The sequence below is a fragment of the Homarus americanus genome, unplaced genomic scaffold, assembly GCF_018991925.1.
Source record: "Homarus americanus isolate GMGI-L3 unplaced genomic scaffold, GMGI_Hamer_2.0 scaffold43075, whole genome shotgun sequence".
In the NCBI taxonomy this organism is placed as follows: Eukaryota; Metazoa; Arthropoda; class Malacostraca; order Decapoda; family Nephropidae; genus Homarus; species Homarus americanus.
In genome coordinates, this window is record NW_024756438.1 from 98,105 (window position 1) to 119,282 (window position 21,178).

At 36.7% G+C, this 21,178-nt stretch overlaps 1 protein-coding gene across 3 annotated transcripts in view; it reads right to left on the reverse strand.

Annotated features, from left to right (window-relative positions):
- LOC121856800 (AP-2 complex subunit alpha-like) overlaps positions 1-21,178 on the reverse strand; it is a 53,871-nt gene that overhangs the window by 27,392 nt on the left and 5,301 nt on the right. For 2 of the 3 annotated variants that reach the window (XM_042352517.1, XM_042352518.1), the window contains exons 4-14: positions 19,333-19,526; positions 16,567-16,798; positions 15,794-15,985; positions 14,306-14,373; positions 11,112-11,280; positions 10,611-10,748; positions 8,518-8,700; positions 6,615-6,746; positions 6,282-6,479; positions 5,699-5,869; positions 954-1,077 (exon numbers count right to left, since the gene is read on the reverse strand). In XM_042352517.1, coding sequence (XP_042208451.1) covers positions 954-1,077; positions 5,699-5,869; positions 6,282-6,479; positions 6,615-6,746; positions 8,518-8,700; positions 10,611-10,748; positions 11,112-11,280; positions 14,306-14,373; positions 15,794-15,985; positions 16,567-16,798; positions 19,333-19,526 — 1,801 coding nt within the window. The remainder of the gene's footprint in view (positions 1-953; positions 1,078-5,698; positions 5,870-6,281; positions 6,480-6,614; positions 6,747-8,517; positions 8,701-10,610; positions 10,749-11,111; positions 11,281-14,305; positions 14,374-15,793; positions 15,986-16,566; positions 16,799-19,332; positions 19,527-21,178) is intronic. The other variant, XM_042352519.1, reaches the window with a different exon arrangement.

The window sequence follows — 21,178 nt, forward strand, 5'->3', positions numbered from 1 at the left end:
GCTGCCTTCAACACAACTTTTTTAGACAAATAAACTTTTTGTTTTCTTACTATATGGTACATCACTTTCTTTTTCATTGCAGGAGAAGCTGCAACACTATAGGGAAGACATATTGAAACACTGAAAACAAAATAATGGGAAAAAGCAAGTGAAAAGGTGAGAAGGCTCATTTTATCCACACTGTATCTACAGTGCGCAGGCTTTGATATCAAATTGGGACAAAGCTTGTGGCAGCACAGCAGGAACAGTATCTGCTGGCAATTTGGGATTCTAAAACAAGATCTAGAGTCCAGATGCCTTCAAACAAACACAAAAGTGACAGAACTGAGTTTAATAGTTCTCAGAGAAGATGTAGTGTCAAGTATAGTTGGAAAAAACTGCTAGTTGGCTAGGTGTTTAACATGTCTCAGCTGATGTTTCATCAGCCTTCCATCACGAGTTGCAAGCTTTTCCCTATTCCTTCTTCACTTCCTAATTCCAACACTTTTCCTACATCACTACACTTTTTTTTTGTTTTTACATATACATGTACTGTACTGTAATTAGCATATGAAATTTAAAAATTTTCTTTTATCTAATTTTGCCATGTGTGGTGGAGAGGAGTCTACTGTACTTGACTTCAGTTGGCTACAGAACCTGCCCTATTAGCAAATGAATCCATAATTTTGGACAGCAACAGATTCCTATGATGGATGACAGACTAATAAATAATTATTATAGCATAATGAAAGAAACATGAGTGAGAAAGATCAGAGCAATAATGAAGACAAGATGGCCAAATTTAGAAGTCTTTCCTATTAGTCAACCTAAATTAAACTTAACCAAACATTACATGTACAAATAACCATAAACATGGGCAAGATTATCAGCTAAAACTAGAAATAACTGTAAACTTTACAACTGATGATGAAAATCCTCCTTGATTAAAGATTTTCATTATGTGTATCAATTACCTGTATTACTCTGAGTATTGTTTTGAGTGGCTGGAGGAGTTGAGAGACCCAACAAGTCTGCAGATGTGGAGTTGTTCAGCTGAGGAATTGGAAAGGCTGCATTGGATGGTGATTTCGTCTTGAGCTACCATACAGAAGCAAGCCAAAATGAGCAATAACTAAAATCTACTACTAAGCTAAAAACAAAATAAATGATAAGAACCATACAGTAAAAAGATCTCAATCAAACTATAGGGGAATATATACATTAACAAACATTACCACAAAAAATAACAATTATACATATACAACACAGTACTTAATTTAGTTTGAATAAATACACAGTACAAAAATTAGTAATTTATAAAAATAATCTGAAGTTCTACGAATACAACACAATTCAACAGGAGGAAAGGGGGAATGCAACAATTATGTATTTTCACAGTCTTATGGAGATTTTATTAATTTTATAACTTTATTGCATGGCCAAGCTCACATACTGTATACATGTAGAGCAGCAACATTACATGGGGAATAGAGTTAACCTTATAGCATGTGGTACAGAAGCAGATAAAGCTAGTTATTTCATTATGCTCCAAATGTTTAGTCATCCACCACAATCTTAACTCAATTTAAACAGAAAAAAAAAAAAATTATATATATATATATATATATATATATATATATATATATATATATATATATATATATATATATATATATATATATATATATATATATATATATATATATATATATATATATCACGGCCTATAAGGCGGCGGGGTGCATAAGACGCCCCCCCCAAATTTCCATTTAAAAAGTAGCTTTTGAGCTCTATTTGCTGTATAAGACCAGTACCCCAAATGTGACACTTACCCACTGACTCAGTAGTCCTTTACCAACCATCCTTGATTTTTTAAAATAAGGCCAATTCACTTCAAGTAATGTCATCAAATTATACCCGCTGGTGTAGTGTAAACACTAGTGACGTCACTGAAGCGTGGTGGGAGTGTTCCCTCGTCTCGGTGGTGTGACTATTTATACAACATGTGGTTCAACAGCAACCACCGTATTCTAATTGTGGTGTTTCATTAGGATTTGAGTGAAAAAGGTTACCAGTATGTACTTACTACATACATTTATTACACAAATATATATATATATATATATATATATATATATATATATATATATATATATATATATATATATATATATATATATATATATATATATATATATATATATATATATATATATATATATATATATATATATATATATATATATACTATGTACAAAAAATGAATGTTCAATGAATTATTTATGGTGCATTAGGGTACTGGTCACTTCTGATGGGCTATAAATAGCCTTCTTTATCTCCCCTACATCTCACCCTGAGCCAGACGGAAGGGTCTTGGTAAATAACATGTTTGCTTATTTTCCATTTACTTTAAATAGATTTACCGAATTATTTGTTTTATTTATTTATTTATAATATACTGTAATATATTAAACACACTGTAATTATTTTCTTTAATTTATAAACTGTTTTGCGACAAAGGAATGTTCTCCAGTAGTGTTTCATTAGGATTTGAGTGAAAAAATATTACGTACTTACACAATTGTTCCTCTTACTTTGACAACACAACATACATACAGTATATTATTTCTCAGTTTTGATCTTTTTTTTTAATTTTTGTATTTATTTATAGTTAGTTACTTAAAATAAGGCCAATTCACTTCAAGTAATGGCATCAAATATTACCAGCTGGTGTAGTGTAAACACTAGTGACGTCACTTGAGCGTCTGTAATTAACCGTCGATAGTTTCAAGAATTAATGCACTCATTTACTGAATATTCTTTGGAAAAAAATACAATTTAAATCAATTATTTATAGGAGATAAATATTATTATGAGTAAATATACCGATACCGGTATGCATTACTGACCACCTCCACGGCTCCTCACTGGCAAATGGGGGGGGGGGCGTGGGGAGGGGTGTGTGATGATAGCTGTGTTTATTATAGGGGTATAAATCTCTTTTACGGTATGTTAGACAGGTTTATAATACATTTTTATTATTTTAATATACCGGTAATCTTAATTTGAATCCAGCTTGCCAAACGTAAGTTTCAGTATAAAATAATTAGTGGTAAGACCTTGTGAGTGGCTTACGATGTTTTCATCACCACTCTTGACACACTAAACCACAATATTTAAGAGGTAAGAATTTTAAACTTGGTGGTTTAGACGACCCCCTAACTTTGGGCAGATTTTTTTAATGTTCAAATCTGGCCTTTACGGTATATATATATATATATATATATATATATATATATATATATATATATATATATATATATATATATATATATATATATATATATATATATATATATATATCTTGGTACGGTTGAAATAAAAATTCGGTTAACGAATTCTTACGAACCGACCTCAACATGTTTTCGCTTGCACTGACCGGGCAACCAGCTTTAGTATCAGTCCGCCAATACATTAATCAGTTCTAGGGCTTAAATTCCTTACTATTTTAGTAAATATCAAGAAGTTTATACTATTCAATAATTTTAAAAGTTTAATATTCAATTTTTTAGTCATTTTAACAATTATTGAACATAATTGAAGGTAAAGTGACTAGTTTAATGCACGGCATCCAGCCTCTTAACACAGCAAACAGGCGTTAGTCTCTCTGTTTTCACTGGAGGTAACATCTTGCTTGAGACTCTCTTCAACTGAACGCTTTTTTTCTGTGTTTCCAAGCAAATTATTGGTCATTTTGAAATATATTTTACATATTGACAATATATAATGCAGTGCAGTGTTGATTTAAAGAACATAATCTTGAATTGCACCAAGAGAGCTAAAATTTTATGGGTGAAATGGCGCCATGGGGTGACTTCTCTTCCACCCCAATGCCTTCTCTTCTTCCTTCTCCTCCACCCCCATTCTAAATCCCATCATCATCATCATCATCATCCAGGAGCCTTCTACATACACACCTCAAAGTAAGTGAACTATTCTACCATTTTTGTTGAATTTAGGAAATTTTCGGTGAGCTGGAACCAATTACCCAAAAACCCATTGAAACAATGGTTTCGGTTAACGAACTTTTCGGTTAACGAACGACCTTCTGGAACGGGTTGAGTTCGTTAACCGAGGGGTCACTGTACCTTCCATAAGAATATTCAATTTGGTTAAAAAAACAATTTGGTTAACGAATTCCTTACGAATTCCTCTCCACATGTTTTTGCTTGCTCACCAGCTGGAATATTAGTCCGCTAATACAGTAATCGGTTCTAGGGCTTAAATTCATTCCCATTTGAGTAAATATCTTGAAGGTTATACTATTCAATAATTTTCCAAGTTTTATATTAAATTTTTTAGTCATTTTAACAATTATTTAACATAATTGAAGTACAGGAAACTAGTTTTTAGTGCACCAAACAGCCACTCAACTCGCCAAACAGGCATCAGTTTGTATCTCTGGTCAGTAGAGGTAACATCTTGCTTGAGACTCTCTTGAACATAAACTATTTTTCCGTTTTTACAGTACAATTATTGGTAAGTCTGAAATTTATTTTACATATTGACAATATATAGTGCAGTGCAGTGTTGATTTAAAGAAAATAATCTTGAATTACACCTCGTGAACTTAAAATTTTATGGGTGAAATGACGGCATGAAGCATGGGGTGATTTTTGGCCAAACACAGGATCACACAGGTCCGGCAGGCTCCCTATTCTTCTGACATGGCTCCCTGCGACTTTTGGCTGTTTTCTAAAATTAAGATGCTAATGAAGGTTTCGAGATTTGAGGACACAAATGAGATAAAGAAAAAGGAGAAGAAGATCATGTTGGCGATCCCAAAAACTGACTTAACAAAATGTTTCCAGTAATGGAAGGACCACTGGGCTAAGTGTGTTGAGTCCCAAGGGGCCTACTTTGAAGGGTATTAAAGTCTTAACTCAGTAAGTAAGCTTGTTTTTTCACCTGCTAAAGGTCGGATACTTTTCAATCAGACCACGTACATTCCTTCTCCCCTTTACTGCTGGCCTCTTTTAAAGGTCAAATCCTTAAAACTATACTTCTTCCATACAAAACCCATTAACTATTTTTATTTCCTTAATCACTTCCTTTTCTTCTTATATACCATTTATTTGGGAAAACTAACAAATTTACACCAAAAAGCCACATCGACTAAAATGGAAAACTGAAAAATTTTATTTCAAGTCTACATGAGCTCCTTTTGTGGCTCTGCAGACAATAAAACAGTAGAGCATTCTGTTTCCCTCCACACAGTTTGTAGCACTTCATATTGAACTTTTCTAGCAACCTCAAAGTTTCCAAAGTTGTTAGCATTGGCAGAACAAAATCTTTACAATTGACATGGATCCAGAGGAAAAAGTAGCTTTGTTACTTTTCCATAAACTTTAAAATAGGGAAGATCATTTGGTATCAGCTGACACTTAGGTAAAGATACCAGGTTAAACACACAAGCTTCCCCCTTCTAGGTTACTTTTCAAGAATAGCCTCAAAAGTCAGTCCCACATAGGTGGTACAAAAGTGTAAGGAAAGCAGAGCTAAAGCACCTTATCCTTAAACCTCAGGTCACATTTTATATGTATATACCTGTACTCCTCAAAACAATGACTACATCTGTTAAATTATCATGAATGGAAAATCTGAAGAAATTTACACAAATTTATATCTAAAAATACACAAAAATGGTTCATTAATGTACCTGGGCATTCTGGGCTTTTTCTGCTGCTGGTGCTGCATTACCTTCCCGCGCTTGTACCCGAGCTTCTCTCTGAGCCTCCTGTGCAGACATGCGACCACTCTTCTTCTTCAATACTGCTAATATGGATGACTCCTTTTCAGTAAATGGTGGCATCTCTTCTAATACTGTGGCCTGCAATTCACAAATAGTTAGAGGAACTGAACTGAAGAACTATAAAAGAACACCTTTTCAAATAAATTAAATTACCTCCTGTAAATGAAAACTTGTAAGATTTCTGTAAATGTTTAAGAAAAAGACCCAAAGACGGTTTAAAGAGACTCAGAACGTAAGTAGGACAAATCATTAGACAATTAGGACAAAGAACAGCAAATGTGATGAATAGATAAGTTTAGATTTAAAAAATTAACGAAGGTAGTTAACTATATTATCAGATGACTGATGATTTCGTTCAGGGATAAACTACAGTGGCCTAGACATCACTTGAATTAGTTAATATAGCTAAAGAAAAAAATTAAAGTGACTGGAAACTGTCTTCCATAAAATGTCATTTCAAGAAGATATGGAAATACTGTAATTAGCATACCAAAACATCAGTGGTGGTGGTAACAGAGAGATGGAGGTACTCTGACGCTCTCTGCTGCAGCTCTGCATCAGATGATCGCAGGTTAGAATTAGACTTGAGGACATCCTGTATTTGTGACTTAATCTCTGGGAAGAGGTTGATGAACTTAATGTATGTGGTGAGGAGTAGAGCACGCGTTGCCGCAGAGCAAAGGTGGTACTGCAATGCAACAAAAAAAGAAGTTAAAACAAACTCTTATTTCACAGCTTACTCTACATGAAAGATCATCAAACTGAGCTATAAAGAGCGATGTATTCCTGGTTCTTTTGCCCCTTGACAAGCTGTGACCTTTACCTTGGAGTGTAAGAGCTGGAACTGAACAACTGGAGCAGATCTGGAGTCTCCAGCAATCAGATTACCAAATTCACCTAGGATGTAACCCCCGACTTTAACCATGTTCTCATGGCATGCAGGCGCCTGCAGAGCCTGTAAACAGAGATACAGGTGACTTAAGTTCTATCATCAGGAATATTAATCCATAAAGCCAAACTGTGATATGTATATGATACCTGTACAGCAACATGTGTGAATGACTGGAAAGCATGAAGTTATGTGGTATGGACTTCCTATTAACTGGCTGTTTTCTGAAGAAAGAGATAAACCTGACAAGAAATTTTTAATTTTGTTGTGGATGAGGAATATATCAGCAGAGGATATCTATTACAGAAGTTAGAAACAATGAACAATGGGAGCATGTATCCATGTTGCTCTTGATTCAAGCTTCCCTGCATTAGTAACATGAAAGGGCTTGTGAGTGAATATGGACGACAAACATGCAAAACATAAAATACACTGGCAAGACATCTTAAAGCTAAGTACAGTACAGTTGCCAGCATATATGTTCCTCGCCTGACACCGTACGGGAAGGGACAATAGAGGTCAACAACATATAATGCAGATATATACTGTATAGCTAAAAGGCAATTACCAATAAATATCAAGTCATTAAAGTGTTCAATATAAACACCAATTAAAAAGATGAACAGTGTTGAATGACTCTGTATAGTTTATTGGTGTTTTACAGTACTAAGGCTCCATTACAATGACTGCAAGTCTATATGAACAGCTACCATAATACAACTGAGTACAGTACTATATACCACTAAATTTGATCCCAAAATAGACATTATACAATCAACCTAAACATTCCCAGTGTCCTGCTACCTCTGGACTTGGAGAAACTGTAGTGGCAATTCATCTACAATTCTAACATTACCAGTAATATGCTAAATTGACATCCACTCAATATCTAAAATTAAATTTAAAATTTGTGCTTATTAATTGTGAATTGCATACTTTGTTAAAGCAAATGCTTTATTGACAGTTTAAGTAACAACAGCATTTGAGATAACCTTAAATAAGCCACCCCATTAAACCCTTCAGTGAAAAGTATGCAATATGATATACCTGTCCCTAGCAGCTAAAAATGGGAAGCAATTATTAATACCTCTTCATTATTCCTGTCCCAAATTAAAGTAAAAGCCTGGATTTTTCCTAATATGGAATAGCCTCTGTATTCAATATCTCAACCTTGGAAAGAATCTCCCACCCATCAACCTGTGTCTCAGTGTACAGTATATCAAGAGTTTAAGGAGGAAGGGTGTGTCACCCTCTCCTGTTTGTGAGAATCTATGAGATCTTAGCTTTAAGGAAACTTTTATTCTTTTCATGTTATCTTGTGAGTGTTCTAAAATTTTTATGAGGCAAATTAACTAATTCATAATCCTTGAAAATGTGAGTAACACATACATACATCACTTGGTTTTTAGTTGGAACCGACTCTTAGTACAGCATATGATTTGTCTCTGATTTGTCTCTAATAATTCTCTGGTCTATTATGGATGGTGTGTTACAACTTTAAAAGGATTTTTTTTTAATATTCACACATATCAAGTGCACAGAAATAAATCTTAATATTACTGTTGAAAATTGTTAGATAGGCAGTACTAGTCAGATACAATGTGGTATACAAATATAAAACTAAACACTTGTCATTCTAATTAAACTAAAATTCTTTTTAGGAAATGGCCATAAAAAGTTATTATTGTCGACGATGATTTATTCCTTCATGGTTAGGTTTTCTATTCATAGTCCTCATTGTGCTATTGGTAACAGACACACGGTCTTTTGAGGTAAAAAGGGCATAAGGAAAGGAAAAATATACAATAAGTCCAAAATGGAAAACTAATGGTCTTACCTCAAAAACAGTCTTGGCAGCATATCCCTGGACATCCTCTCTATTAACGACTATCTGGATGACTCGGTACCACACTTCCTCTGATACATAGTCACCAGCAATGCGGATGAGGTTTAGAATAACATCCACATACCAGGTGTAGTCCTGAGCATACTTCTCTGCCAGAATGGCCACTTTCAGCACCTGATAAATGGTAACCGACTTTTAGACAAAAATAATTCTAAACTTAACAGAAACACAGTTGTACAGTAAAATATACAGTGGATTCTCAAGTTAAGCGATTTGTGAGTTTAGCACTCGAGCTAAAATTCCCTAACACTCGAATTTAGTGCCACTGCTCGCTAGATTAGCGCATCATGCGAATGTAACGGCCACGTGCTTACACTTGTGACATCATGCAGCCATTATTTTTTAATCTCTCACTAGTTAGTAATGCACGCTGTTCGAGTTAGTGATCGCCTTTCCCTTTACTGTGTAACTTCGTGATGGCTTACACACAACCAGGACCCAATGGGAGTGTAAGTGGGAAAGGAAGCTGACCAGAATGTCTTGGTAAAAAGCTGCTGCTTAGTCTCAAGGAGAAATTTTGGATAAACTTTAACGTGGTATGGGTCGTACTGCACTGGCTAAGTTATATGGAGTGAATGAGTCTATGATACGGGGCATAGGGCAAAGAAAGAGCAGATGAGGCAGTTCTTGCATACTGCAAGAGGTCGTACTGTTGCTTCTGTAGCACAATTGTGGCTAGATGGGCTGCAAAAAAAAATTAAGAAAAGAAAGGACATTAGCGTTGGGCTGGGAATGAAGCATGGTCATAAAGTTTCTCGAGTTTAGTGATTCGTGAGTTTAGCGTCCGCTAGATGGTACGAAGCGATCGCTAAACTCAGATACCCACTTCACAGTAAACCCTCGATAACTCGGAATTTCATATAACTCGCCGTGGATATGGTCTCAGAATGCATTTTAGTATAACTTGGGAAATGCCGATATATATAAAATCAACTAGGAAAATCTCGGCATATCTGGCCACCTGCATCACATTACCATGTCTGTGTCACCTACCATACCTGTGACACCTACCATACCTCTGTGACACCTACCACACCTCTGTGTCACCTACCATACCTGTGTCACCTACCATACCCCTGTGATACCTACCATATCCCTGTGTCACCTACCATACCTCTGTGTCACCTACCATACCTCTGTGACACCTACCATACCTGTGACACCTACCATACCTCTGTGACACCTACCATACCTCTGTGACACCTACCATACCTCTGACACCTACCATACCTCTGTGACACCTACCATACCTGTCACCTACCATACCTCTGTGTCACCTACCATACCTGTGTCACCTACCATACCTGTGTCACCTACCATACCTCTGTCACCTACTATGATGCTTCATTCTTCGCCTGCAGTGCTGGTAAGTGTTACTTTTTTACATTTAGTAATTACATGCACACATACAGTATATAAGTCGACAATTTTTCATTGTTGTATTTTAGCAGGAGGGGAAATGCCTCGATAAGTTGGAGTTTGGGATAACTCAGCAAGGCCAGAGCCCCATATGTGCCGAATTATCGAGGGTTTACTGAAGAGTCAAATACTGTATGTAATCTTGGGAGCTTTATTGTGATAGGGAAACACCACAGGCAGCTACAAAGAATGAGTGACACTACATATGGAAAATGTTTTATATTGCAATTGATTCTGGCTACACTTTAAAGAGGCAGTGAAGAGATCACAAAAAATAAAATAAAATAACTAAATATTACAGTATCTTCCCAGAAATTTTCTATTGAGATGAGGATGGTAGCTTAGGAAGACAATGAACATTACAACCACTTACAAGTGGGGTTTAAAGTGGATGATTAATACAGCATCAGTCAACTTTTTTTAAGAGAGAACTGAATTATATATTCTACACTTTTCTGCCTAAGTTAACATACAAAACTAATAATAACGCAAACTCCAAATCTCCTTACTGCAATGATTCATACACTTTCTTATTTCTTTAATCTATCATATTCAATTAATATCAAGAGAGAACCATAATCATTTAACTGTACTAAATAACTTACCATTTCTTCACGAATAGAATAATCAGCAGTTTCCAGGTAGTTCAGCATTTCTTGCACGATCTCCTCAGCATTACTTCTGTCACACATGGCATACAGGAGATCCACAGCTCTTTGACGTACACTAACATCTCGTTCTGTCTAAAGATTAAGCAAGTTTTATTCGTACTGAATGGCTAGAATATAAATGCATAAAAAACAGGTAAGTATCAATCTATCAATTCCTTAAAACTTATCCTTAAATTATGGTTCTAGTCCACACAGCCACATCTCTCTTAGTCATGAAAGTTCATAATTAGCACAAGCAATGTGAGCAGATGCAAATGGTTGTTGGTGTAAGACTGATCCAAACCCAAAAACTTTGGCATACAACTTACAGCAAACAATGATGTCCATGGTAATGCCAAGGTGGTGATAACAGGTATTCTCTCTTTGAAAACAGAATACATGTTGTAGTTTTAAAGAAACATGGAAAAAATAAAATAATGTAAAATTCATTCTTACTTTGAGAGCATTGATGACAGTTTCTTGGTGTTTCTTGACAGCCTCATGAGAGAACTCGGAAGTAGCCAAGAGACACATGGTCTCCAGGGCAAGGTAGCGCAGATTAGTCTCACGATGAGAGAGGAACTGACCCAACTGATTACAAGCCCGTACCAACAAGTTTGGCTCACTGTTCAAACAAAATAAATCCAATCAGTTCTTGAAAATTTCTTACAAATGTTTCAGCCACTGGAAATTCATGAAAAGGTATAATGACTGACAGGAGGGACAGTGCACAATAGGTGTAGTTTTTTTTTTCTTTACAGGGGTCATCACAACTAGTTAGAAAACAATGGCTGCAATAAAACTTCAATAGCGGTTTGTATAACTATGTACAGTTTCAGGAAACAAAGGCCATTTTTATTTAAACATTTGGGTTACTTTATACAGGGTGATTCAATTACATACAGTTAATTGCAGGGTGTATTTCTGGGACAATTCTAAGGCAAATGTCTATATGACAAAATGATGGAATCTGCACAGTTTGCTAGCTACTGCACTTGAAATATGTTGAGGTAATGACAGTAAGATTGGAGTGAAATAGCCATAGATTTTTTTATACAGACATCTACAAAATGTGATAGAGGCATAGGAAGGGAATATTGAACTTTTACTGTAATGATGCAACTGTATCATATTGTATAGAGTTACATGCATAAAACCACACAAAAATCTATGGCTGTATCACTCCAATATCACTTTCATTACCTCAACATTTTTCAAGTGCTGTAGCTAACAAACTATGCAGATTCTGACATTTTGCTTTAGAATTGTACCAGGAACACCCCCTGCAATTTTTACTGTATGCAATTGAGAATCACCTTGTATATTCTGGTGTTTGACATCTTAAAAAAAATACATGCTAGTGCAGTGGGGTATGCTATAACAAATCTAATTGGTTCTAGAACCTCGTTCGTTATAGCATTCGTTCGTTATAGGATTAATCCGTCCCAGGCCCCCAAATACAACCATTTAACAATGAAAATTTTCTGTGGAAAATGTAAAAAATACGGTACTTTATCTTACCTTAGTGTTGTTCAGCATGCAGGACAGGAGGCAGAGGGGGAGGAGGGAGGAGAGAATTATGGAGAAGAGGTGGAAGGAGAGGAGTCATCCTTCCTAGCCCTCTTTGGTGACTGTCTTACAGGCACTTTGTCTATAGGGTCTTTTGCTACTTTCTTAAAGAAGGAATCCAGGGTTGGCTGCTTCAAACTTGATTTCTGGACCTTCCAAAAGTAGTTCATCACATTGTCATTAAACATACTGATGCCCTTTTCCACAGCACCTACATCAGGATAATAATCCTCCACAAGCTTAGATAGTTTGCTCCAGCAAAAGAACACATCCTTGAGATCTTTGGCTGGAATGATGCGGCTTTCCTCCTTGTCCTCATCCTCCCCTAACTCCTAAGAAGTTAAGCTCTGCTTCAGTGTCTCATTTTCGTTTTTGTGAAGCTCAAGCAGCTCCTTAGTGGACAGCTCCTTACTGTGCTCTTCCACCAACTCCTCAACATCATCATCATCCATTTCCAGGCCCATGGAATTGCCCAGACACACAATTTCATGTACAACAGCCGCTTCCTCTGACTCTTCAAAGCCTTCGAAGTCTCTTTGAAGCACACATTCAGGCCACAATGGCCTCCAAGCAGCACAAAGACACCTCATAGAAACCTCTTTCCAGGCTGACACAATTAAAAACACAGCACCTGCTATATTGAAGTGACTCTTCCAAAATTCCTTCAAACTAACATCACTGGAAGAAGTGGACGCAAAACATTTTCTAAACAGTGCCCTTGTGTACAGCTTCTTAAAGTTAGAAATTACCTGTTGATCCATGGGCTGGAGAGGTGTTGTGTTGGGTGGCAAGAAGTGCACAGTGATGAAGTTGAACTCCTCTGGCAATTCAACCATCAAATTAGGAGGGTGGGCTGGTGCATTGTCCATCACCAATAGAGCTTTCAGTGGAAGATTATTCTCCCCGAGGTATTCCCGAACACTGGGTCCAAACACCTCAGTCACTCACTCAGAGAAAAGACTCCTGGTCACCCAAGCCTTTGGGTTTGACCGCCACATAACACCAAGGCTCTGGGGTTTTCTGCATGGTACACAAGGAGTGGTTTTATCTTGCAGTTACCAGAAGCATTAGCACAAAGAAGGAGGGTAAGCCTGTCTTTCATTGGCTTATGGCCAGGGACAGAAGTTTCCTCCCTTGTAATGTATGTACGGCGAGGCATTTTTTTTCCAAAAAAGTCCAGTTTCATCACAGTTGAATACCTGCTGAGAAACAAAGCCTCCCTCTTGAATCACATTAAAAAAATGTCATGGTGTTCCTTAGCTGCTTCCTTATCTGCACTAGCAGCATCACCATGTCTCACAACAGTGTAATTTATTTCTTCTTCTGAAACCAGTAAACCACCCCTTGGTACCCCTAAACACTGGCACAGCACTATCACTTCCACTGGGAGTCTTGGCTTTAAGGTCCTCGAACAATTGTCTGGCCTTCTCACAAATTATAGCTTCACTAATGCTATCACCTGCCATTTCTTTCTCCTTTATCCACACTAAGAGTAAATTTTCCATCTCCTCAATCACATTACACCTTGCTTTGCTAAGTCTAGAGATTCCCTTAGCCACCTACACAGTTTTTAACTCCTCTTTATTCCTCAAAATCGTACATATAGTCGATTTAGCCATCCCATATTCATCACTAAGTTTCGCAATGCTTGTTCCATTCTCACGTTTCTTTATGATTTCTTTCTTAGTTTCAAGGGTTATGAGCTTTCTCACTCGCTTTGGACGATTCATTGTTACAATTGTACACTTGTATAACAAAATAGTTATACAAATAACACGTATTTCCACATCAAAAGACGAAATTTCAACAATAACAGTGGAGCACTGGCTACACAATGAGACAAAGATGGCGCCTGACGCTCTTGTTGTGAGTCGTGGTACAACAATATTCATCCACGTTCATTGTAGGAGTTGAGTTCGTTATAGCATTCTCAATTTTATAGGTAAAACCGTTCGTTATAGGAATATTCGTAGTAGAATCCATGCGTTATAGCATACCCCCACTGTATAGTACAGTATATGATATTTCACAATTAATATATTAAATAAAATTCCAACAAAGTAGTCTCGTTCAAAACTTACCTGTCAGAGTGAATTATTATGCTGATAGCCTCAAAGAGCACAGCATTCTTTGCATTGGAGTGTTGAACCTAAGCAAATAACAAGAAATAAACATATTTAAGGACAGTATTGCAAATGACTTTTAACGTACAAGGTTCCCAAGGACATCCAAGAGGCAAGAGTATATAAACGTTAAAGTAACTGGAAGAATAAGCAGTACAGTCTGAAAGGTAGATGGTAATAAAGTTGCTAATCCAATTGTGGTTGGAGTACTACTCTGCCAAAGAGACCAGAACACCAGCTATCATTTGAACTGGATTACTGTTAATGTATGCTTTGGTTACTATTTATGATTAACTTGATCAATGAATACTGCCGATAAAACAGGTAAATCAAGTAATAATTCTATTTGAAGTCAATTGACAATTCGAGCACTGGTGACATTTTTTCAGTACACTATGTCAAAAACCACCTGTTTATAAGACATCCTAAACTCAGTGAGAAAGCATGTACAGCACAGTACCTATACAGTACTGTATGATTAAGATTCACTGCAGGCTTCCTCTTTCAAGTCCTGCCTTAATTACTCCACATTTAAAGTGCCAATGTGTGTATGCAGTAAAATGTGTTCCGAATTTAACTCATTGTACAGGTATTTTGAGAAAAAATCTATTAACGAAAATTATTGTTTTGTCACTGGTCAATTACTTCCTGGTTGCTTTCACCATATATTGTACAGTATATAGATTTATCTCAATAGCCAACTGACCTCACTGATGTATAGTAACCTTGGTAGTGTAGTAAAGGACCCCCTGGTCACTGGCCACTTCAATATAAGATGACTATCTTCTACAAGCAAAAACTGATAATTCAATTAGGAATTACAGTGCAGGTTACCAGCTCTAACTGTACAACACTCATCTGGACACTATCTGTTTTCCATAAATTTTTAAATCCTTCCAAAGATAAGATATAACCGAGTTCATATCATCCAGCTCTATCAAGATTTACCTTCTCAAATACATTATTTTTCAAACTAGAAAAAGTACAGTACTGTACTCCAACACCTAAATTAATCCATCCCCCACATACATAATCTAAAACCTAATAAATTCATTTCACACCTAATTTAATTACCTGACAGCTAATTAAACCCTCAAGCACTTAATCAAATCACTTAACAGCTAATTAATACATCAAACTATAATGACAAGTGGTTAATATTGTTCTGTTTTCTTTTGAGACATATGAACTGATAGAGGTATGCTTGTCTAGAAAGTGTATCTCAGACTGACATGTACTACAAATTCTTTTACACTAGAAAAATTAAGCATGAGAATTCCATTGTTAAAGAGGACATGTTTGGATTTTTTTTTTTTTTTTGTGAAATGGCAATTGGAATTTTGGTGTGGAAAGAAAAGCAGCATTTCTAAGGCATCGATTTGGGTTGTTCAAGATGTTTAGCACAGTGAAGGAACTGGGCTACCATATTAGTGTCCAGTACAGTACCTTTTTAGATTTAGGTGGCTCCTGAGCCTTGTTGAGGATGGTGTCAAGGCATTCATTGAGTCGGCCCCTAACACCAGGGTCCTCAGGTGGTGGGTAGTGTTGAAGGAGCCGCAAGAGCTTTACTGATAACCATGGGGCAGGAACAAAGTAGTATGTATAGTCTTGCAGGTCTGTATAGCTAGCAGTTACTATCTGTAATAAACAAAATTAAACAAACAGTAAACATAATGTTGAGAATTTAATTAATTGGCATCATAATTTTTTTTATCATAGTGAAAGAAATAGAAAAGGGTAACATTTAGTTCAATATACTGTACTGTATTATGCTGAAATTATCATCAGGGTAAAAATGGAGGATATTCAAAATACTGTACCTAAATAACTTTTCAACTAATTCTTCATGTAATGAGTTCATCAAAAAAAATAATAACAAAAATAACTGCACAAGCTACATTTCTCTATATTATCACACATACATTCCCACACCTGCACAGTGTGGCCAGAATCATGAGCAACACAACACATAAACCATCACATTCACATCATTCTCTTTAGCTGCCTAACCATAACTGATCTGGTAGAAAGACTAAATGAGGGAGACAGTGTTATTCTTTATCCAGCCACCCTATGATATGAGTGACAAGGACTTTCAACAATGGATAAAATATCTTGCATATAAGTTTGTTCATAAATGCATATACAGTACAGGATATAACTCAACTATTACAATACAATATTACGGTACTACACTACTAATATTTGAATGCACTTACTCTGGAAAGTCTCGAAACTGCAAGAGAGACACAACCTTTATATTCATCAGGATTCTTCTTAACTAGAGCTTCAATGAGAGAGCATGCTGCTGTCACTACACCCATATGTTGGTCATTGAGCAGGTGTATGATGCGAGATGTCCATTCTCCACCAGGGATAATTTCTTGTGTTGTACGAAACAAACGCAAAAGGCAGAGAGCAGCTGACTGCTTCACCACATCCATCGTCTCACTGCAAGTCAAAATTTGATTCCATTGTAACATTTGTCAATTCAAGCACTGAAAGTTCTCTTCTTTGAGACCATTTACGTTGTTAAATCATTTGCAGCCTCTCATTTAGTCTTATAGAAAGAATCTAGAAAGCAGCACCAAAGGTGAGGAGGATATATTCATGTCTTCAAAGATTAGAAAACTTCAAATATTTTGCAAAATAAAATTTAATACAATGAATTCTTTTAAAGAATGAAACAAGCAGTGTACAAAACAGTACGGTACACCTTAGATTTTACATAATTTTTTTAAAAAAGAACTGGAAAATAGAATACTGTAGATGCCCAACAAGAAACATGAATGCCAATCAAGTTGATGGCAGCTAAAAAATTAAGTAAGAAGACTTCCCATTTGGTGTCTGCCACATATTTCTACAACCAATACATTAAGTGTTCTCCATTTTTATTCCATCATGCCAATACTACCTTTGTGAAGTTTCTCTCAATTTATTTTTCACCCATCTACGAGGTCTGACAATTAAATTCGCAAAACACGTGGTGTGGCTCAACAGGCTCTAGTGCAAACTATGAGATGTTTACAATCAAATTAATTGCTACAGGTTGACAACCCTTTATCCGAAATTCCGAAAACCAAAAAGCTCTGAAAACGAAAGTTTTTTTGTGGAGCAATTTTATTTTATTATTTTTTTTAACAGGGATTAGCCCACCCAGGCATAGATCACTGACCCACATCGGGGCCTGGGGGGTGAAAATGTAATAGTAACACTAATAATAATAATAATTATAATAATAATAATAATAATAATAATAAAAATAATAATAATAATTATTCATAGTAATTAAAATTTTAATTAAAAAATACACCAAAATAAAATAATAATGATAACAATAATACTGTATGAATAAAATAATAATATTAAAAAAATACAAGAACGAAAAAAGATAAAAAGTGAGAAACACGACCTAGACCTATAAATTATTATTATTATTATAATTATATTTTCGCCCCCAGGCCCTAATGTGGGTCAGTGACTTGTGCCCAGATGGGCTAATACATACATAAATAAAAAAAAAAAAAAAATTCCGAAATCCGAAATGCCTCTGGCACCAAGGATTTCGGATAAGGGATTATCAACCTGTATCTTGCAAAAATTCCAGCAATGCAAGTTATATTATGCGAAGTCAGTGATATTTTATAATGGAAAAACTTAAATTCCCTCTATTGTATAATCCTCAGTCCCTCCACTGATAACTACACACCCAGTCATCTCCCCTCCTGGCTGTCAACACCTCACCTCCCCCTTCCAGCCAGAAAGCATTAAGGATTTTAGAGGGTGAAGGTGGTTTTAAGCTTAAAAGTACTTATAAAATGTCACTGATTTGACTCAACAGAATATAGCTGGCCTTCCAGGAATCCTTGTAAGATAGCAATAAATTTGAGTATAAGCATCTCATACTTTGCAAAAAGAGATAAAATGTTCAGCCCTGTAGCTTAGTACATTTGAGTACAAAGTACATTAATATTTTGCTCAAAATTAAGACTTTTTCACAGGGAAGTCTGTATAACTAACCCCAGTGGTCAGAATATTATGGCACTGAATGTTGCAGAATATTTCAAATAAATTCTTTGTTTAGTTCTGTACATATACAGTATGCAAATTCCCATAGTGAATGGCATAAAGTGAGGGTCCAGTGTACAGAAAACGTGGGCCATAGTACTAACACCTTGTCATTAAGAGGTCCAGTAAGCCTGGGCTAGATTTATGCTGATGGAAGTTGTATTGGTACCAGTAATAGTACATTGTATGCATTATTTTGCCTTTTTTTAATCTCGGCTTCGACGGTTCGGAGTTTTTGCTAATCCGGAACTGGTCTGGTCCCAAGCGTCCCGGATTAGCGAGGTCCAACACTTACCTTACTGGAACACCCTCCTTGTTCACCTGACCTGACCCCATGTGACTTTTTTCTATTTCCTTTGTTGAAGAAACACATCAAGGGGACACATTTTCAAGACATAGATGACATTCAGAGTGGCACGACAGCAGCTATAAAAGCTATTCCAGAAAATGAGTTCCAGTAATATTTTTAGTGGTGGAAAAAATTATGGCATTTGTGTATAGCATCAGAAGGGGAATACTTTGAAGGGGACCACAGCACCGATCCTCAATAAAGTACGTACCGGCGCCTGTAACGCGAGTTCGCGAACTTAATTATCAGACCTCATTCATGTATATTATATATTATTCCCAGCTTACAACAGGTTAGCTAATGCAGCCTTCAAAACAACATGAACTCTGAACATCTCAATAAGCTTCTGGTAACATACACCTCTTGCATTTATCAATACCTTGCATTAAAAAAAATTGACAAATAGAAATTTAGGGAAATAATCTTATAAATTTAAATAAAATTAAGAAAAACCCACATCAGACAGTAATGTGGTAAAACCAACAACTTCCTGTACATTTCAACAAAGAAACAAAAAGTTATGGAAGTACCTGTATTTCTTATAATATCTAAAGTGGAATTTCCTTACCCAGATACCAGCAACTTTGGAATGTCCGTGCCAAATGCATCTGCCATTTCCTTTGAGCCAATATTTGCGATACACTGCAGGGCCAGGTTAACGTGCACAGGGTTGCGGGAGCCCAGATCATTCTTAATACTTTGGACTATCAGCTTAATGAGATCACTATTGGTGTTCACCAGGACTGAGATGAATAAATAACCCTGAAAGAAGACAAAAACATCTTTATATTACTATTCAGCAAGATTTTTATAGCCCTTGAAAATATTGATTGTGTGTGTTAAAATTGTGTTATTTTCATCAGAAGTTCTCTCATTTTATATTTCAGTTATGAAGGAAGGAAAGAAGAGTGGATTGTTGGGGTCACATAATACTGTACTGTACAGGTACATGCAAGTACGGTAAACACCCTATACACACACACAAAAGCGATAATTGAATACTTTCTTGTGAATTTCATAATTTTATACTGTTTTACTTTTACTTACTTTTAACCTCTTCACCACTCATCTGCTCGTTAGCCGCTTGGGTGATCGGTCAAGTCTCTGTTACGCACTGTTGGCAAGTACTGGGCATGCACCAGCTCCTGAATGTACCTGAACCCACTCCAGTGTTGGTCAAGTCTGGTCTTGAAAGAGCTCGCACTCGGTGCCGTCACAACACTTTCTGGTAGATTGTTACAAGAGTTCACAACTCTCACTCCAAAAAAGTTTGCCCTCACAGTTTTCTGGACTTGCTGTTTCTTCAATCTTGAGCTGTGACCCCTTGTGGGGAGAGCGTCCGCCAGCTCCAAGTAAGGACACTCGACTGAGTAGTGCTTATACACCTCAATTAGGTCACCCCTTGCCCGTCTGTAGTATACTGTAAGCTAGGCAAGTTCAGGCGCTCCAATCTCTCAGGGTAGCTGAGGTTCCAAAGTGCAGGCACCAGTCTGGTGGCCCTCCTTTGAACATTTTCAACCAACTGACAGTCCCTAGCATATCTCGGGGACCAGACAGGGTGACAGTACTCCAGATGGGGAAGCACTTCACTCTTGAAGATCGTTACGAGGACCATCTAGATATCTGAATGACCTCCTTATAAGACCCAATAATTTATTTGCCTGATTTACCTTCTTCTCGCAATGGCCCGAGAACTTCAGATCATTGTCAACATACACACCTAGGTCCTTCTCACATTCAGTATCAAATAATGCAGTTTCTTCATCCCGTTGGGACATATGATACGCCTCCTTACCGTTGGTACGCCCCAGGTGCATCCTCTTACACTTTGTGACATTGAATCTCAGCAGCCATTTCTTCGACCATTCTTGGAGCCCACAGAGGTCCTTCTGCAGCTCTTCACAGTCCGCTTGGTTCTTGATTTCCCGAAATAACTTGGCGTCATCGGCAAACATTTGTATGGAGGAGTGTACGTCAGGCATGTCATTTATAAAACAAACAAACAACAGCGGGCCCAATACACTGCCCTGTGGTATCCCGATTGTAACAGGTACGGATGATGATTTCGTGCCATTAATCACCACACACTGCTTGCGGTCATGTAGAAAGTCTTCTATCCACGCTAGGACATTTCCCCAAATTCCGTACCCCTCCAGTTTGATTTTCAGCCTTTCGTGGGGCATACTGTCGAAAGCCTTGGCAAAATCTAGGTAAATATTGTAGATATTACCACCCCGTTCCATAATATGGGTCCAAATATCTAATACCTTGAGCAATTGTGTTAAGCAGGAGCGCCCCGGCATAAAACCGTGCTGGCAATCCTTTAAAAGGTTGTTTCGTAGTAGATGTTCCATTGCGGCATCTCTGATAATACTCTCAAGTACTTTACATATTATGCTGGTCAGGCTCACCAG